Consider the following 21,349-nt stretch of genomic DNA (forward strand, 5'->3'; position numbering starts at 1 on the left):
CTCCATTCGTCAGTTAGGTCCTCCAGACTCATTCTCGCTAATGGAGCTCCAGATTCTACAGGCCACAGTTCCTCTGCCTCCCCCCCTGGGATCTCGGTAGTGGACCCCTCGGTCATCCACCCCGGTGGCACCATCAACTCCTCCTCCCCTTGAGTTCTCTTTGCGGGCTCCTTCCCAGGAACCACGTTACCCGGTGCTGGCACGCTGGCCGCAGCGATCCGGCTTCTATGCATTAGCTGATGCGTGGCGTTACTTACTTCTGTGACAAAAGCCTTCCACGCCACCGTATGCAGCAGGTTCCCTGCAGCAGCCTCAGATACATACTGCTTAAATTCATCGGTCAGGTAAGCTGCTTTCTCCTCTGTAGTAGCTCCTGTCCATACATTAATCCACCGATATGCTGCTTCCCAATCCTCCCAGAGGGGCTGCATCAGCGTGGATGGGCTTCTCCAGTCCCATTCCTCAGCCAGACGACTCCATGACGATTCCTCATCTATGAGCCTCACTGCTCTGGGGGACTGTGGGCACCTCTTGCCTCTCTTTGGACGTCTCTGTCCTTTTCCTGGAGCCATTCTCCACACGGGCTGCACTCGTAGAGCTTGGTCAGCGTCACTTGCTGGACCCCCTTACGTCAGCTTCCGTTTCTGGGCCACGGCACACTCCGCCGTTCCCTCGCTTGCAGGGATTGTCCCCTGGACAAGCCGGCACTTAAGCGGAATTCTTCCCTCGCTTAATGCCCTCGCAAAGTATACTTTTTCTTCACCCCGGCATCCTTGTTAGGAACAATGGTTACCAGGTCCCTCAAACATGAGCTAATACTGGCCAATTACTGGCTATTGTGTTTCCAGAGCCTGGTCGCATCAAGATACGAGCCCCTAGCTCTCCCTCCTTTGGGTGTGCGATCCCCACCGCTTGCCACCAATTGTGATGATCCCGGGATCTTGCAGCCGCGCAGCGCGACTTATGCCTCACGCAGAGCCCCCAGGGTCACTCCGAGTTCCAAAGATCGCACAGGAATACACAATAGCAAAGGTACAAAAGTATTACCTTTATTTTACACACGGGTTATACATGTAAAATCAGCAATTACAGTCTATATACAATATATACAGAAAGGCCATCAGTATTAGTCACGTTATCAGAACCTTACCACGACACCACTCAGGTTAGCTTCAGATGGACAGGACCCGTAAGTCCACAACTTCCAGCGCTGACGCTCAGTCACTTCTCTCTCTTCTCTCCCTCCAAACACCCACTTACATCCCAAAAGCACCCCTCTCCCCCTCCCTCAGGAATTCTTAACCCTTCCTATGCTGGGTGCAGTTGCATGAATGTAACAGGGTCTCCTATTACCTGTCCAGGGGCTGATTAACTCACTCCGTTCATCTGGCTTTGAAGCTTGTGTACGTGAGGGATTTCACACCTTCATGTGAACAGATCTCTTCTCTGGAGACTGACCCTGGTGTTATCCATCCTTAGCCTCTTGTTATTTGGGGGGGAAGTGTATGTCTCTGCCACTACCTGTAGTCTCTGTTACTAAACAGCCTATAAAGAGGCCCTTTGATCCCTGAACCAAAAACTATAAACAAACTGACCAGATTCTAATCTAAGCGTTTGGTCACTTCTACCCGGACCATTTGTCTCCACATATACAGTTACAATATTTAAGTAATACGCATTTGGGAAGACTGCCATAATTAACATCAGAGTCACAAATCCCTTATTCATGATACCATCGCAGTTTACTAAGAACAGGACCTGGAGGCAGTGACGTAACCACGGGCAACGCTGATCCTCCCTCCCAGTTTCTCCTGTGCCCAGAAACTATCTTCTTGTCTTTATATGCATATGTAACAGTATGGGATACAGTATACAAAGCTTTGGGAACATATTACAGTCATTTACATAACATGAGGGAATATTTCCCTCCAGTAGCACACATACTCAGCCTAATGGAATAACCTGTTTGGATTATTCAGTATAACATATTATTATTGTCTGACATACAGCCCTGTGATGTCCCCTGTATGCAGCAGTCTGGGGAACACAGCTCAGATATGATTACAGTCAGTATAACATCCTATTATTGTCCGACATACAGCCCTGATGTCCCCTGTATACAGCAGTCTGGGGAACACAGCTCAGATATGATTACAGTCAGTATAACATCCTATTATTGTCCGACATACAGCCCTGTGATGTCCCCTGTATGCAGCAGTCTGGGGAACACAGCTCAGATATGAATACAGTCAGTGATAATATCCGGTTATCGCCGGCATTTTGCAATTCTCTTTGCTGAAGCGCAGAAAGAGGCGGGAGAACAACATATGACGGAAAGGGGCGTGGCCTGGTTCCGTCACAGACACCACCTCTGCTTCCCTACATCCCAGCTGTATTGTGTACTGAACATTGTGCTGCTGTTACCTGTGCTGTTGTAGTGTCTCAGTCACTGTACTGTTCTGTGTCCCCTGTATTGTACTAATGTGTGCCCTATGTACAGCGCTGCCCCTGGTAGTACACGGACACCTCCTCTGCTTCCCTACATCCCAGCTGTATTGTGTACTGAGCATTGGGCTGCTTTTACCTGTGCTGTTGTAGTGTCTCAGTCACTGTAATGTTCTGTGTCCCCTGTATTGTACTAATGTGTGCCCTATGTACAGCGCTGCCCCTGGTAGTACATGGACACCTCCTCTGCTTCCCTACATCCCAGCTGTATTGTGTACTGAGCATTGTGCTGCTGTTACCTGTGCTGTTGTAGTGTCTCAGTCACTGTAATGTTCTGTGTCCTCTGTATTGTACTAATGTGTGCCCTATGTACGGCGCTGCCCCTGGTAGTACACGGACACCTCCTCTGCTTCCCTACATCCCAGCTGTATTGTGTACTGAGCATTGTACTGCTGTTACCTGTGCTGTTGTAGTGTCTCAGTCACTGTAATGTTCTGTGTCCCCTGTATTGTACTAATGTGTGCCCTACGTACGACACTGCCCCTGGTAGTACACGGACACCTCCTCTGCTTCACTACATCCCAGCTGTATTGTGTACTGAGCATTGTGCTGCTGTTACCTGTGCTGTTGTAGTGTCTCAGTACTGTTCTGTGCAATGCTAGGTCACTCAGAACGCTCAGCAATGTGTCAGCGCTGTGCATAGTTGCCTCCCCTCCTGCATTCTGCAGGAGACTCCCTGAAATAACAGCAATCTCTCTCTCTCCCTCATTAGTATAGCAATCTCCCTCATGTCACCTAGCCCACATTACACTGTTACTTCCCCTCCTGCATTCTGCAGGAGACTCCCTGACATAGCAGCAATCTCCCTCTCTCCCTCATTAGTCTAGCAATCTCCCTCATGTCACCTAGCCCACATTACACTGTTACATCATAGTTCCCTCCCTTCCTGCATTCTGCAGGAGACTCCCTGACATAGCAGCAATCTCCCTCATTAGTATAGCAATCTCCCTCATGTCACCTAGCCCATATTACACTGTTACCTCCCCTCCTGCATTCTGCAGGAGACTCCCTGACATAGCAGCAATCTCCCTCTCTCCCTCATTAGTCTAGCAATCTCCCTCATGTCACCTAGCCCACATTACACTGTTACATCATAGTTACCTCCCCTCCTGCATTCTGCAGGAGGCTCCCTGACATAGCAGCAATCTCCCTCTCTCCCTGATTAGTCTGGCAATCTCCCTCATGTCACCTAGCCCACATTACACTGTTACATCATAGTTACCTCACCTCCTGCATTCTGCAGGAGACTCCCTGACATAGCAGCAATCTCCCTCTCTCCCTCATTAGTCTAGCAATCTCCCTCATGTCACCTAGCCCACATTACACTGTTACATCATAGTTACCTCCCCTCCTGCATTCTGCAGGAGACTCCCTGACATAGCAGCAATCTGCCTCTCTCCCTCATTAGTCTAGTAATCTCCCTCATGTCATCTAGCCCACATTACACTGTTACATCATAGTTACCTCCCCTCCTGCATTCTGCAGGAGACTCCCTGACATAGCAGCAATCTCCCTCTCTCCCTCATTAGTCTAGCAATCTCCCTCATGTCACCTAGCCCACATTACACTGTTACATCATAGTTACCTTCCCTCCTGCATTCTGCAGGAGACTCCCTGACATAGCAGCAATTTCCCTCTCTTCCTCATTAGTCTAGCAATCTCCCTCATGTCCCCTAGCCCACATTACACTGTTACACCATAGTTACCTCCCCTCCTGCATTCTGCAGGAGACTCCCTGACATAGCAGCAATCTCCCTCTCTCCCTGATTAGTCTGGCAATCTCCCTCATGTCACCTAGCCCACATTACACTGTTACATCATAGTTACCTCCCCTCCTGCATTCTGCAGGAGGCTCCCTGACATAGCAGCAATCTCCCTCTCTCCCTGATTAGTCTGGCAATCTCCCTCATGTCACCTAGCCCACATTACACTGTTACATCATAGTTACCTCACCTCCTGCATTCTGCAGGAGACTCCCTGACATAGCAGCAATCTCCCTCTCTCCCTCATTAGTCTAGCAATCTCCCTCATGTCACCTAGCCCACATTACACTGTTACATCATAGTTACCTCCCCTCCTGCATTCTGCAGGAGACTCCCTGACATAGCAGCAATCTGCCTCTCTCCCTCATTAGTCTAGTAATCTCCCTCATGTCATCTAGCCCACATTACACTGTTACATCATAGTTACCTCCCCTCCTGCATTCTGCAGGAGACTCCCTGACATAGCAGCAATCTCCCTCTCTCCCTCATTAGTCTAGCAATCTCCCTCATGTCACCTAGCCCACATTACACTGTTACATCATAGTTACCTTCCCTCCTGCATTCTGCAGGAGACTCCCTGACATAGCAGCAATTTCCCTCTCTTCCTCATTAGTCTAGCAATCTCCCTCATGTCCCCTAGCCCACATTACACTGTTACACCATAGTTACCTCCCCTCCTGCATTCTGCAGGAGACTCCCTGACATAGCAGCAATCTCCCTCTCTCCCTGATTAGTCTGGCAATCTCCCTCATGTCACCTAGCCCACATTACACTGTTACATCATAGTTACCTCCCCTCCTGCATTCTGCAGGAGGCTCCCTGACATAGCAGCAATCTCCCTCTCTCCCTGATTAGTCTGGCAATCTCCCTCATGTCACCTAGCCCACATTACACTGTTACATCATAGTTACCTCACCTCCTGCATTCTGCAGGAGACTCCCTGACATAGCAGCAATCTCCCTCTCTCCCTCATTAGTCTAGCAATCTCCCTCATGTCACCTAGCCCACATTACACTGTTACATCATAGTTACCTCCCCTCCTGCATTCTGCAGGAGACTCCCTGCCATAGCAGCAATCTCCCTCTCTCCCTCATTAGTCTAGTAATCTCCCTCATGTCACCTAGCCCACATTACACTGTTACATCATAGTTACCTCCCCTCCTGCATTCTGCAGGAGACTCCCTGACAAAGCAGCAATCTCCCTCTCTCCCTCATTAGTCTAGTAATCTCCCTCATGTCACCTAGCCCACATTACACTGTTACATCATAGTTACCTCCCCTCCTGCATTCTGCAGGAGACTCCCTGACAAAGCAGCAATCTCCCTCTCTCCCTCATTAGTCTAGCAATCTCCCTCATGTCACCTAGCCCACATTACACTATTACATCATAGTTACCTCCCCTCCTGCATTCTGCAGGAGACTCCCTGCCATAGCAGCAATCTCCCTCTCTCCCTCATTAGTCTAGTAATCTCCCTCATGTCACCTAGCCCACATTACACTGTTACATCATAGTTACCTCCCCTCCTGCATTCTGCAGGAGACTCCCTGACAAAGCAGCAATCTCCCTCTCTCCCTCATTAGTCTATCAATCTCCCTCATGTCACCTAGCCCACATTACACTGTTACATCATAGTTACCTCCCCTCCTGCATTCTGCAGGAGACTCCCTGACATAGCAGCAATCTGCCTCTCTCCCTCATTAGTCTAGTAATCTCCCTCATGTCATCTAGCCCACATTACACTGTTACATCATAGTTACCTCCCCTCCTGCATTCTGCAGGAGACTCCCTGACATAGCAGCAATCTCCCTCTCTCCCTCATTAGTCTAGCAATCTCCCTCATGTCACCTAGCCCACATTACACTGTTACATCATAGTTACCTTCCCTCCTGCATTCTGCAGGAGACTCCCTGACATAGCAGCAATTTCCCTCTCTTCCTCATTAGTCTAGCAATCTCCCTCATGTCCCCTAGCCCACATTACACTGTTACACCATAGTTACCTCCCCTCCTGCATTCTGCAGGAGACTCCCTGACATAGCAGCAATCTCCCTCTCTCCCTGATTAGTCTGGCAATCTCCCTCATGTCACCTAGCCCACATTACACTGTTACATCATAGTTACCTCCCCTCCTGCATTCTGCAGGAGACTCCCTGACATAGCAGCAATCTCCCTCTCTCCCTGATTAGTCTGGCAATCTCCCTCATGTCACCTAGCCCACATTACACTGTTACATCATAGTTACCTCACCTCCTGCATTCTGCAGGAGACTCCCTGACATAGCAGCAATCTCCCTCTCTCCCTCATTAGTCTAGCAATCTCCCTCATGTCACCTAGCCCACATTACACTGTTACATCATAGTTACCTTCCCTCCTGCATTCTGCAGGAGACTCCCTGACATAGCAGCAATTTCCCTCTCTTCCTCATTAGTCTAGCAATCTCCCTCATGTCCCCTAGCCCACATTACACTGTTACACCATAGTTACCTCCCCTCCTGCATTCTGCAGGAGACTCCCTGACATAGCAGCAATCTCCCTCTCTCCCTGATTAGTCTGGCAATCTCCCTCATGTCACCTAGCCCACATTACACTGTTACATCATAGTTACCTCCCCTCCTGCATTCTGCAGGAGGCTCCCTGACATAGCAGCAATCTCCCTCTCTCCCTGATTAGTCTGGCAATCTCCCTCATGTCACCTAGCCCACATTACACTGTTACATCATAGTTACCTCACCTCCTGCATTCTGCAGGAGACTCCCTGACATAGCAGCAATCTCCCTCTCTCCCTCATTAGTCTAGCAATCTCCCTCATGTCACCTAGCCCACATTACACTGTTACATCATAGTTACCTCCCCTCCTGCATTCTGCAGGAGACTCCCTGCCATAGCAGCAATCTCCCTCTCTCCCTCATTAGTCTAGTAATCTCCCTCATGTCACCTAGCCCACATTACACTGTTACATCATAGTTACCTCCCCTCCTGCATTCTGCAGGAGACTCCCTGACAAAGCAGCAATCTCCCTCTCTCCCTCATTAGTCTAGTAATCTCCCTCATGTCACCTAGCCCACATTACACTGTTACATCATAGTTACCTCCCCTCCTGCATTCTGCAGGAGACTCCCTGACAAAGCAGCAATCTCCCTCTCTCCCTCATTAGTCTAGCAATCTCCCTCATGTCACCTAGCCCACATTACACTATTACATCATAGTTACCTCCCCTCCTGCATTCTGCAGGAGACTCCCTGCCATAGCAGCAATTTCCCTCTCTCCCTCATTAGTCTAGCAATCTCCCTCATGTCATCTAGCCCACATTACACTGTTACATCATAGTTACCTCCCCCTCTGCATTCTGCAGGAGACTCCGTGACATAGCAGCAATCTCCCTCTCTCCCTCATTAGTCTAGCAATCTCCCTCATGTCACCTAGCCCACATTACACTGTTACATCATAGTTACCTCCCCTCCTGCATTCTGCAGGAGACTCCCTGACAAAGCAGCAATCTCCCTCCCTCTCTCCCTCATTAGTCTAGTAATCTCCCTCATGTCACCTAGCCCACATTACACTGTTACATGATAGTTACCTCCCCTCCTGCATTCTGCAGGAGACTCCCTGACATAGCAGCAATCTCCCTCTCTCCCTCATTAGTCTAGCAATCTCCCTCATGTCACCTAGCCCACATTACACTATTACATCATAGTTACCCCCCCTCCTGCATTCTGTAGGAGACTCCCTGACATAGCAGCAATCTCCCTCTCTCCCTCCTTAGTCTAGCAATCTCCCTCATGTCACCTAGCCCACATTACACTGTTACATTTTTGGGGATAAAGGGAATGAGAGACAGATACATTTACACTGTATCATCAGCACCATTTCACACCACTAAATCAAGTATAGTAGCTCTTAAGGCCCCCATACACTAGCCGATTTTGGTCAGATTTCAGCCAGATCAGTCGGATCTGGCCGAAATCGGACCAAAATCGTCTAGTTTTGATGTTCCCTCAGATCCGATGCGCGGTCCCGTGCGCATCGGATCTGCGTCGGGTGGTCGGACCTGCTGCACGTCCGACCACCCGACTTGGGACCTAGTGGGGCGGTGGAGGGAGCAGGGGGGGCTGGGGACGCTGCGGGGGACACGTCTGTGTCCCCCGCTGCTGGGGACAGCGTCTGTGCGGCGAGAAGGTAGAGGGAGCAGGGGGGGCTGGAGACGCTGCGGGGGACACGTCTGTGTCCCCCGCTGCTGGGGACAGCGTCTGTGCGGCGATAAGGTAGAGGGAGCAGGGGGGGCTGGAGACGCTGCGGGCGGGGGACACAGGCTGCATAGAGCCGGGCAGGGGGAGCCGGCCGGGAGCTGTCAGTAATGAATAAAAAAAAAGCCCATACAATGAATGGGCGGCCTGTGATTGGCTGAGCGCTCTCTCAGCCAGTCAGCAATTGGCTGAGAGAGCGCTCAGCAGCCAATCACAGGCTGCCCATTCATTGTATGCCCGGCTCTATGCAGCCTGTGTCCCCCGCAGCGTCTCCAGCCCCCCCTGCTCCCTCTACCTTATCGCCGCACAGACGCTGTCCCCAGCAGCGGGGGACACAGACGTGTCCCCCGCAGCGTCTCCAGCCCCCCCTGCTCCCTCTACCTTATCGCCGCACAGACGCTGTGTCCCCAGCAGCGGGGGACACAGATGTGTCCCCCGCAGCGTCCCCAGCCCCCCTGCTCCCACCAGCTCTCACCTCTTAGCCCCCCCCCCCCCCACCCCCCCTGCTCCCCGGGTTTTTTACATGTGATAAATCGAGACGATTTATCACATGTAAAAAATGGCACATCAAGTGCCAATCTAATCAAGCTCCCCCGGGGAGCAGCCGGGGAAGCTCAGGGGGAAGTCGGGGGCGACTTGTCCTAAGGACAAGTCGCCCTAGTGTATGGGGGCCTTTACTAACTGCTTTGGGGCTCATCTACATTTGGATATAAGTCATTATAAAAGATTCCTCTCAGATGTAGCAGTACACACCCACGCTTCTAGGTGCCACGTTCACAATCTCTTTTCACAATCACTCCATATATGGAACTAGACACGCCCTTTGGGTGGAGCATGACACGCCCCCCTTAATGGGGCGCTGTGCAAAATTCTATTACCAACTATAATCTCCCTGAAACTAGTTTTCAAAAGTAGGCAAGTATGGCGCTGTGTGCTGAGCGATCTGCCAGGGCCAGTTTTCTCCGCTGAGAACACTGGCCCTGACTTGGTGATTAACTAGATTTTTTTCAGTATGCAGGATCTTAATCACCGGGCGATAGCGACGCTATGTCCCTACACACGGAGCGATGTAGGGGCATTTTCTAAGCAATCTAGTGAGATTGCTAAGAAAATGCCCTGAAATCCCCCAGTGTGTATGGGCCATAACTCTCTCTGCACATGTTACATCTGCCCCACCTGTAGTGAAGAATGGTTTTGTCCTTGCTCTTGTGCTTTTTTTTACTTTACATTCAAACATGAATCAGGCCCCAGATGTGTTTGGCTGTGTGAAGAACAGAACATAGCGCCTGATTACAACCTGATTGTACAGCTGCATTATCGACAAACTGGGCATGCGCGAGGCCGTCCTGCAGTAAAAGCCTGCTACTTTTTATTAATCGCTGCCCATTGCCAAAGTTGATTGACAGGAGGTCGGAGTTTACGTTTTCTGGTAGCGTCATGAAAAAACCAAGGTGTTGGGAGGGAGGGCGCGTGACTGCAGCTCCGGTCCCGATCAGTCCGGTTCTATCGCAGCCGCAGAGTAAGTCCTGGGCGACGCACAGATGGCGCACACTACAAATGTCATACGAGGGTGAGCAGCTTGCAGTTATTCGCAGGCCTGCATGGGACGTAACTCTGGTGGGGCAGTGTATACCTGATTGCTGGGCTCTGAAAATTAGCAGCTGTGCAATCAACTCTGAATCGGGCCCATAGATTGAAAACTCTAGTCCAACAGGGACTGAAAAACGTAAGTGTTTGTACAACGCTCCAGAATACAATGGTGCTTTATAATAACAATAAATCAAACAGAAGAGAGACTTTATTCAGTAACAAAGTGTAAAACATGGTAACTCGCTGCTAGCAGTGCATTCATGGTCCAACTGAGTCACTGGCAGCACAATTGCACTTTATGTCACTTTAGTTATGTGACAGTCTAACGTGACAATCGTGTACGTTCCAGCAGATTTTTGTGTTTTTTTGTCACATTTTTGCAATAAGAAAAAATGATTATCATGAATTATTTCTTGTTTTCAGCATATGCAATGTAACAAAGTCCTGTACATATTTCAAAAGAGTATAACAGCAGCACCAAATTATAATCTGTTATCCAGTATATACTCTAGATAAGGCATGTCCAAACTCTGGCACTCCAGCTGTTGTGAAACTACAAGTCCCATCATGCCTTGCCACAGTTTTGCTATTAGGGAATGCTAACACTATGGCAAGGCATGCTGGGATGTGTAGTTTCACAACAGCTGGAGGGGCACAGTTTGTACATGCCTGCTCTAGATCAATAACACTTGTACATAACTGTCGACAATTACGTTTTCTTGTAGGGCAGTTCTGAATTTCTGCATCCAATGGGAAAGGCTTTTAAGGGGGCCGGTTCTACCAATAGGCAGCTCCCTAGGGGCTCCAGAATATGGGGGCGCTCCTGAGTCTATCATAAAGTTAAGGATAACCAAAGAGGTGTCCTTGTTGAACTTAATGCAAATAGCAGGTGTTGAACGTCTAAGACGTAATTTCCACATTTTCACCTGAGGTCCGGGAACATGGGTATGTGGGGGCAGTTAGCTTAAGTTTTGCCTACGGTGCCAAAAAACCTTGCACCTGGGGGAGTGTGGTCTCATCTTTAGGTGTAGCTTCGTTGAATTTAGAAAGAATGTTGGCCAATTTGTCCTGGCCTTACGAATGGGAATGCTGCCAGTAGCACATCAAAGGAAGGTACACCAGCATTTCCTACTTGAAACATCTGTAGCCTTTTCATTACGTTCTCTATTTAGTTGCAGTCTATGGGGGAAATTTACTAAGACGTGTATTCTACTTCACATGTGATGTTGCTTGTGGCAACCAATCAGAATCTACTTATTTATTTAGCACCCTCTAGAACATGGGTGTCAAACACAAGGCCCGCGGGCCAAATCCGGCCCGCCAGACCTCGTCATGTGGCCCGCGCGAGGAGATAGCACGCAGGGCAGTGTCCCAGCTCCTGCCTAGGCCACCTCCTCTCACCCACCCCACCGCGGCCACCTTACCTGTTCCTCCACTGTCGGCGGCCATGTTCCTGTAGGCACATATCTATGCGGCTACAGAAACATGGCCGCCGGCCTCCACGGCTACGTGGAGGAGGGCCCAGCCGCCTGTTCCCTCTGATGCCCGGCAGTGACAGACACTGGGTGGGGACGTCATGACAATGACGCCGCCCGCCCATGCGTCTGTAGAGAAGTAGGAGCAGGCAGGGAAGCTGGACCGGGAGTCGGGGACAGTGTGGCCGCAGCAAGCAGTGAAGAAAAGCTGGAAGCCGCAGCAGCTGCAGGACAGACGGAGAAACAGTAAGTGAGGATGAGGATCACACTCACAATAAAAAAATATATATCTGCTGTTTCCTGAGGTGTCCCCGTGTATAATAATAATAATGCCATGACACCACAGGCTGCTCCTCCTGTATAATCATTTATGTGTCATGGCATTACTTTTATTATATTATACAGGGGGAGCAGTCTGTGGTGTCATGGCGTTATTATTATACAGTGGGAGCAGCCTGTGGTGTCATGGCATTCATTTTATATTATACAGGGGGAGCAGCCTGTGGTGTCATGGAATTATAATTATACAGGGGGACCTACAGATACAACCGGCCCTTTGAGGGTCACCAAACTGCTGATGCGGCCCCCGTTGAATTTGAGTTTGACACCCCTGCTCTAGAAGATAGTAGACAGGATCTGATTGGTTGCCCATAGCAACATCACATGTGAAGTAGACTACACATCTTAGTAAATTTTCCCCTATATATATTTAAGAGTTGACTAAAGGGGAGTTGTGGATCCCAACATTCTATGAACTACAGTTGACATGACGTTCGGATAGTAAGACTTATTTTGCATCTCATGGGAATTAAAGTCCAAAGACTGTTTTAGATAGAGACCCAATTCCCAATGAATTGTAGAGATCTAGAAAATAGCTAAATTTGATTTGTACACAATCTGTTTTTCTAGTACAGTTATTTATATATTTCAGATTTGGTACTAGAACAGTGTGTGTCATCCGGTTACCATCATGGGCAATGAGAAAAGTGTTCATCGTTCAAATCCCGCAAGTCCTGTTCCATCACCTCTGGAGGACTGGCACAGGTGATGTTGTTGTAGATGTAACTAGGAGGACTGGTGTCATCACCCTCTGACATAGACTGTACCAGTCGAGGGACAGCGGTGACATTTCTTAAGCAGAAGTCTCTGAGGTCTTTGAGGGAGCAGCTACAATCCCAGAGGTTTCCATTTAACCACAACTGCTGTACTGGGGAGTTGGCAAGCAGGAAATTAACAGAAATAGTTTTCAGTTGGTTTCTTTGGAGACTGAGATACCGAAGATAAGAGAAAGGCTGGAAGATGTCTGTAGCTATGGAACTCAACTGATTGTCTGAAAGGTCAAGCCATTGTAGCTTCTGAAATGGACTGAATGTCTCTGAAGATACTGCCAGTAGCAGATTGTTGGAAACAAGAAGGTATGAGAGATTTTTCAGTCCTGCAAAGGATTTGGCAGAGAGATGGGTCAACTTATTGAACCTGAGGTCCAGTTCTAGTAGATCTTGTAGGTCAGAGAAGCTGTTATCATCAATGGTGGAAATATCATTTCGTTGGAGAAAGAGCCTCCTGAGATTTGTGAGGCCTGTGAACATATGTGGCTTTATCTTACTGATACAACTATTCTCCATGTGCAAACTATGCAGCTTGCCAAGTCCTCGAAATGACTGTTCATGGAGCATTTTGAGGCAGTTGCCAGAGAGGTTCATCACTGCTACATTTAAAAGTCCATAAAATGCTCCTGGTCGGATCTCTTGAATGCTATTGTGATTTAGTGACAGAAACTCCAGCTGGCCTAATCCATCAAACGCCCTTTCCATGAGCGTCCTTATCTTGTTGTGTCCAAGGTTCAGCTCCTCTAAGAACTGTAGGTCTTTGAAAACCCTTGGCCTTAGGTTAGTGAGAGAGTTGTTGGACAGTCGCAGAACATGGAGGCTCAACAATCCAACAAAGGTCTCTTCGGATAGGGCAGAGAGACGATTGTGAGACAAATCCAACCAGCGGAGGGACTTCATGCCCATGAAAGCTCTAGGGGCAATTGTGGAAATCGTGTTGTGGTTTAGATAAAGTTTTTGAAGCTTGTGTAGTTTTGTGAAGATGTGAGCCTTTATTCCTCTAAGCATATTCCCACTTAAATCCAGCTCCTTTAGCTCGATCAAGCTAAGAAATAGTTGAGGATGAAGATATGGTAAACGATTTCCAGCCAAAACAAGTTCTCTTAAATTAGGTAGATCATGAAAGACTGTGTCTGGCAGCACCACCAATGAGTTCCATCCCAAGTTCAGGTACCACAAGTTCGAGAGACCAGAAAATAAGCCATCTTCAATCTTTGTGAAATCATTGTTGTTGAGGCTCAAGGAGACCAAGTTCTGGGTATGAAGGAAAATGTTCGGAGCTAGAAATTTCAGCAAGTTTCGTTCTAAGTGCAAATGAGCCAAAGATTTGAGACCGTGCAGGGCATGCTGCTCCAAACTAGCCAAGTGACTGCTCTGTAGGTTGAGAAACTCAAGCTGAGATAAGTTCTTAAAGGCTTCAGTGGGCACCGTTGTGAGGTTGTTGCTATCCAGCCACAAAGACTGAACGTTAGTGGGCAATAGTTCAGGGATAGAGGTGAGAGCACGTGAGCTGCAGAAGATATTGTAGTCTTCATTGTAGTCAAAGCTGCAAAGACACGGTGATGGGCATTTGGACTCAGGAGCTAATGAAGCTGCTTCACCACCAGGAGGCCGAGAATCAGATGCCAAAGCATTTATTGTGACCAAACTGTAGAAAATTATTGTTGCCACAATCTCTGCAGGGGGACAAAAAAGCATGAAAATTAATGCTATAGAAGTATGTTTCTCTCTCTCTCTCTCTCTCTCTCTCTCTCTCTCTCTCTCTCTCTCTCTCTCTCTCTCTCTCTCTCTCTCTCTCTTTTTTTCTCTATATATACAGTATATAGGGTCTTCTAAAATGCTGGAGAAACCAACGTCCTGAATGCAAAGCATTCCAGAGAATGGCCACAGTAGCAAACACCATCTTTAGATGGTATTAGCCATTGTGGCCTATGGGCTACAGATCCCAAAATACACTGGGAGAGGAATCTGTAGAATCCAAACAGGAAACAGAGAAGAATGTCTTCTAAGTGGTGCACCTCAAAAGTACAATTGTAAACATAAAATGTAACCTTTATTGGATTTTATTAAAAGACAAAGAGGCGAAATATTGACAAACAGTGAAACATATAACACAGACAGTGTTTTAAAAGAGGATAAGGAATTTATCCTCATTCAGTGTGGCCCAATTCCCTTGGAATCCCCTCTCGCGGTTATGTGTGATTCCTTGAAAAGGTAGTGTAGACAGGCAGTCGACAATGCGACGTATATAATGCTAATGCTTCACTTTAATGCCTGTTAGTAAGTTGATGTGTGTACATATGGCTAGTATAGCCTGCTGCTGCCTGAGGCTCTAGAAGGAGCTGAATAGCTATATAGTGCCCTTATTACAGTATGGTGTATTCCCCACAGGGTAAGCGACTGTGCAGATCTGCCACTATCTGCGTCGCTGCCTCTGCCTGAGGAAGGGATGGCTGGAATGGCGTGGCTGATAACTGATAGGTTACTCAAGGGTTAAATAAACCCTTAGTGTGGTGGAATGTATATTTTTACCAGCGCATCCCCAGTCAATTTAACTGAGGGCTTGATGCCTGTACAGTAGGTGGCAACTAGTGAGAACTGCCACTTCTCCTCTGTTACAAGGCAAGATTAATCAGTAGCGGCTTAGTTGTATAGGGCTAGGCGGGCTGCGGCATGTAAAATTCAGTGCCGTCTATCCCCCGTCTGTCTTAGAGTATCACACGCTATTTGAACTTGCGGTTTAGGCTAAACAGAGTCAGTCGGGCGGCGCCGAGTCTCATACAACGCCGTCCGTCTTACCGTCTGCTCTGCAAGTGCACGCGCTGTCAGTGACAGCCAAGTCGGGCAGAGTTAGGCGGGCGGCGGCGTGTCTGATACAGCGCCGTCCGTCCCCCGTCTGCTAAGGAGTATTATCCGCTACAGTGTAGACGTCACAGGCTTTGGAGCATGAGAGCAAGCCCAGTGGAGACTGGCGTTCGCTCAGTTCAACTTCAGCACTAGTACACAATCAAAATACAATAATCATTGGGGAAGGGAAGAGGGAGTCACACACTGACATTCGGTCAGTGTACACTTCGCAAACAGAGCTTCATCAGGACCCTTGCATAGGAAATCAATTGATCACATTCGCAATCAGATTACTTCTAGCACACCACATGTACTGTTTATGTTTTTAATACATCCTGGAGAAACTAAAAATTTTTATTGCCAGATAAAAATCGGACATACAACCCAATAATGAATAAATGTGGTCCTTTTTCACATATCACATAGCTTTCACCCACCCGCAGGTGAGAGGATTGGATGCTGGTAAGAGGACATGGAGCCACTGGTGAGCGGATGGGATGCTGCTGAGAGGAGGTGGAGCCATTGGTGTGAGGATGGGATGCTGATGAGAGGACATGGAGCCACTGGTGAGCGGATGGGATGCTGCTGAGAGGAGGTGGAGCCGTTGGTTAGAGGATGGGATGCTGGTGAGAGGATGGGATGCTGGTGAGAGGACGAGATGCTGGTGAGAGGACGTGGAGCCACTGGTTAGAGGACGAGATGCTGCTGAGAGGAGATGGAGCCGTTGGTGAGAGGATGGGATGCTGGTGAGAGGATGGGATGCTTGTGAGAGGACAAGATGCTGGTGAGAGGACATGGAGCCACTGGTTAGAGGACATGGAGCTACCGGTGAGAGGACAGGATGCTGGTGAGAGGACGTGGAACCACTGGTGAGAGGACGTGGAACCACTAGTGAGAGGATGGGATGCTGGTGCGAGGATGTGGAGCCACTGGTTAGAGGACGAGATGCTGGTGAAAGGAGGAGATGCTGGTGAGAGGACAGGATGCTGGTGAGAGGGTATGGAACCACTGTTGAAAGGATGAGATGCTGGTTAGAGGACATGGAGCCACTGGTGAGCGGATGGGATGCTGCTGAGAGGAGATGGAGCCGTTGGTGAGAGGATGGGATGCTGGTGAGAGGATGGGATGCTGGTGAGAGGACGAGATGCTGGTGAGAGGACGTGGAGCCACTGGTTAGAGGACATGGAGCCACTGGTGAGCGGATGGGATTCTGCTGAGAGGAGATGGAGCCGTTGGTGAGAGGATGGGATGCTGGTGAGAGGACAAGATGCTGGTGAGAGGACGTGGAGCCACTGGTTAGAGGACATGGAGCTACCGGTGAGAGGACAGGATGCTGGTGAGAGGACGTGGAACCACTGGTGAGAGGACATGGAACCACTAGTGAGAGGACGGGATGCTGGTGCGAGGATGTGGAGCCACTGGTTAGAGGACGAGATGCTGGTGAAAGGAGGAGATGCTGGTGAGAGGACAGGATGCTGGTGAGAGGGTATGGAACCACTGTTGAAAGGATGAGATGCTGGTGAGAGGCCATGGAGCCACTGGTGAGGATAGGATGCTGGTAAGAGGATGGGGTTCTGGTGAGAGGACATGGAGCAACTGATGAGAGGACATTGAGCCACTGGTGAGAGGACAGGATGCTGGTGAGAGGACGTGGAACCACTGGTGAGAAGACGTGGGACCACTGGTGAGAGGACGGGAAGCTGGTGAGAGGACGGGAAGCCACTGGTGAGAGGACGAGATGCTGGTGAGAGGTTGTGGAGCCACTGGTGAGAGGATAGGATGCTGGTAAGCGGATGGGGTGCTGGTGAGAGGACGTGGAGCCACTCGTGAGAGGACGTTGAGCCACTGGTGAGAGGATAGGGTGGTGGTGTTTGGAAGAGGTTGCTTGTGATGGGAGGACCCAGTGGCGTAACAATAGCCACGGTGGTGGGGAGACGCTGATTAAGTGTGGGCGCCGGGGGACCCCTCTGTTTGCCGCTGCCGCCGGGACCCGCAGATCTACTTATCTCTTGTCTGCGGTCCCTGGCAGCTCTCCTCCTGGAAGGCTTGTTAATGAAAATGTCCCTCAGAAAATGTCCCTCCCCTTACAGCAGACACTTTTTGAGGATGCTAGAGGAGGCACCGGCCTTCTCTAGCATCCTTCAAAAACGGTCTGCTGTTAGGGGGTGGCCATTTTTGTGGGACATTTTCATTAAGCCTGCCAGGAGGAAAGCCGCCCGGGACCGCAGACAAGAGATAAGTAGATCTGCGGGTCCCGGCGGCAGCGGCAAACAGAGGGGTCCCCCGGCGCCCACACTTAATCAGCGTCTACCCACCACCGTGGCTATTGTTACGCCACTGGGTCCTCTCATCACAAGCAACCCCTTCCAAACACCACCACCCTATCCTCTCACCAGTGGCTCAACATCCTCTCACCAGCACCCCATCCGCTTACCAGCATCCTATTCTCTCACCAGTGGCTCCACAACCTCTCACCAGCATCTCGTCCTCTCGGCGGGGTAAGTAGCGGGGCAGGACGGACAAAATTTCTGGTGGGTGGCGCGCAAATAATAGTTATGCCTCTGGGAGGACCACTCGGGTAGATGTATGAAGCAGTGATAAGGGAGAAGTGATAAAGTGACTTAACAGTCGGGAGCTGATTGGTCAGTGATAAAGTACCAGGCACTTTATCACTTCTCCTCCCTTATCACTGCTTCATACATCTACCCCTCATTTCTTAAAAACACCCCAGGGTATCAGTCATTGCGGGGCATCGGGGAAGGGGTACATTTTAAGTGAGTTTTATTATGAAGTTGAAATGGGTAATAGGATAATGTTCTCCTAGACAAGATGAAGGGGTTAATGCTTTATTAATGTAATTGTGGCCTAGATTTTTTTCATTAACTATGGGACAGATGTACTATGCCTTGAAGAGTGATAAAGTGGAGAGAGAAAAGCTTCCAAGCTATCAGCCTTTATCATTATTCGAATAAACAAACAAACCCAGATGGGTAAATCAGGCGCAACTTTACTATATAAAAAAAAGGAAAAATATAACTCCAATCCACAGCTTAGAAAGCTGCTCCCAAAAAAAAGACTAATGAGCCTTTGTAACAGTACAAAATACAAAAGAATAGAAGAGAGCGCACTGTGTTGATCTTTGTTATAATTTTACTTAATAATTATTTAATACAGTAAATACACAATAAAAGTCAACAACTATAAAATACATACATTTACACAATAAAATATTAGACATCTGACTATCACCACTTAGAGCCCATACTGGTATTTTTGTAGCCAGCAATAAGTTATGAGAGAGTTCCCGATTAATTGGTAACAGTGCAACAGTTCCCTTTGTATTTAGAGTTGCGGTAATAGCTGTTTGTTGTTTGGAATCAACGTTCTCATATTACCGGCTGGTGTGAAATGATGAGATGCGGCGGAGGTCTGGTTTCCTAGTGTCCGCTACCACCGGTGTTGCTCCGATGGTGTGGGAGCCGGTACCGGGAGCAGACACACTGGATTTGGGTGGCGGGCGGTCTGCTGGCGACCAGCGTAGCTCCGATGTTAGGGAAGCCGGTGCTGGGAGCTGACACGGTTGCAGGATGGTAACTCTCACCCGGGTGTCCAAGATAGAAGGAGGCCTCTTAGCACCCCTTATGCCGCTGTTATCAGGATCGTGTGGTAAGTTGAATTGAATCAGTCCGGCTGGAATTGGGACTTTGGCAATCAAAGGTGGCAGTATGGGCTAATCCAGTTGAAGTGGGTGTCGGAAAAGATAGACCTTGACGCGTTTCTCCGTCTATTATAATTCTGACGGTTTTCCAGTTTCGATCTTCTGAGGAAACCGGCAGAATAATAATAGACGGAGAAACGCGTCAAGATTCTATCTTTTCCGACACCCACTTCAACTGGATTAGCCCATACTGCCACCTTTGATTGCCAAAGTCCAAATTCCAGCCGGACTGATCCAATTTAACTTACCACACAATCCTGATAACAGCGGCATAAGGAGTGCTAAGAGGCGTCCTTCCAACTTGGACACCCGGGTGAGAGTTACCATCCAGAAACCGTGTCAGCTCCCAGCGCCGGCTTCCCTAACATCGGAGCTACGCTGGTCGCCAGCAGACCGCCTGCCACCCGAATCCAGTGTGTCTGCTCCCGGTACTGGCTCCCACACCATCACAGCAACACCGGTGGTAGCGGACACTAGGAAACCAGACCTCCGCCGCATCTATTCATTTCACATCAGCCGGTAATATGCTTCTATTTCTTCAATAAGAACGTTGATTCCAAACAACAAACAGCTATTACCGCTACTCTAAATACAAAGGGAACTGTTGCACTGTTACCAATTAATCGGGAACTCTCTCATAACTTATTGTTGGCTACAAAAATACCAGTATGGGCTCTAAGTGGTGATAGTCGGATGTCTAATATTTTATTGTATAAATGTATGTATTTTATAGGTTTTGACTTTTAATGTGTATTTACTGTATCTCCAATATATACCTTGTGCCTCTGTTCTATTGGTAGCACCCATGCTGTTATGATTTAAAGCACCTCTGGATAGATGGCGGGGTGCTGCGCCAATAGGAAGGTAGTCACCTCTAAAATTACAATTAAGGGGGACCACAATTTCGCAGGACACCAGAACATGCTACACAGCTGTAACCGGAAGCACAATACGCGCACTGCAGTCACTAAGGAGTAATTATGTATCCGCTGAGAACCTGCACTAATTACTTATCACTAATTAGGACGTATTACATCAATATTACCAATCGTTAATGTAGGCTGGCATCAGAGGTCACCCATGCTATGGCCCCGGGCACTCACATTCCGTGCACTAAGAAGACCCTGACGTTCACCCAGTCACGCCACTGCGAATGATAAGGTCACGCGTGTGCGAGAGGCTATTGCCTATGGAAACCTCTCCTGGGGTAAAGCGCCATTTGAAGATATTGGGTATTGGAACGGGTAAATGGCACTTAATATTTGCAGGTACTCACCCCTGAAAACTGATGTTTTGGGGGTGACAAATGCCCCTTAATCTGTACTGTGTGCCACAGGCAGTGCATTCTGGGGATGATGGAAGGCTAGATAAATGTAGTGGATGTTATAACAGTAAGGGGGCTTGTAATGTGGTATAAAATAAACTGGAGGGCACTGTAATGTTACCTAATATGAACTGAGGCTCTGTAATGGGCCACAATATGGAGGCACTATAGCAGGGATGGGGAACCTTCGGCCCTGCAGCTGTTGGTGAACTACACATCCCAGCATGCCCTGCTACAGTTTTGCTATTTGGCCATTTTAAATCTGTTGCAGGGCATGCTGGGATGTGTAGTTCAACAACAGCTGGAGGGCCGAAGGTTCCCCATCCCTGCACTATAGCATGCAATGTGAGTGCCCAGTGGGCCACTTTGGTAAGCAGAACTGGCGCTGTGGGATGATCATACACAGATCACGGTGCGCCAAAGAAACACCCGCAGCACAGAATCGCTACGCCAAGCCACTGGTGCTCAATGCGTATGAGCCACGGGAGCGAAGCTGATGCATGCCAATCTCCACAGATGTTGCACGTGGCACAGGCACGTCAGCAATGAGCACAGCTACATCTGTATGAACAGGGACACTGTAATGTAGAATAATATGAACTAAGGGGGTAACATAATGTTGCATAATATGAGCTAGGGGAAACTTGATGTGGTATAATTATAGTTGGGGGCACAGAAATGTCATCCTGTATGAACTTTGGGCACCACAGTATATGAACTGGAGTCACTGTGGCATAAAATTAAATTTGGGTCACTGCAATGTGGCATAACATA

At 48.7% G+C, this 21,349-nt stretch overlaps 1 protein-coding gene across 5 annotated transcripts in view; it reads right to left on the reverse strand.

The window, feature by feature from the left end:
• Positions 1-10,292: 10,292 nt before the first annotated feature.
• The window catches only part of IGFALS (insulin like growth factor binding protein acid labile subunit), a 32,279-nt gene continuing 21,222 nt past the window's right edge, over positions 10,293-21,349 (reverse strand). For 3 of the 5 annotated variants that reach the window (XM_083152580.1, XM_083152579.1, XM_083152581.1), the window contains exon 2: positions 10,293-14,362. In XM_083152580.1, coding sequence (XP_083008706.1) covers positions 12,546-14,362 — 1,817 coding nt within the window. In that variant the 3' untranslated portion in view covers positions 10,293-12,545. Of the gene's footprint in view, positions 14,363-15,970; positions 16,023-21,349 lie in introns of those variants that run through there. The other 2 variants (XR_014450679.1, XM_083152578.1) reach the window with 2 other exon arrangements.

The sequence above is a fragment of the Crinia signifera genome, chromosome 7, assembly GCF_055691185.1.
Source record: "Crinia signifera chromosome 7, ASM5569118v1, whole genome shotgun sequence".
Lineage (NCBI taxonomy): Eukaryota > Metazoa > Chordata > Amphibia > Anura > Myobatrachidae > Crinia > Crinia signifera.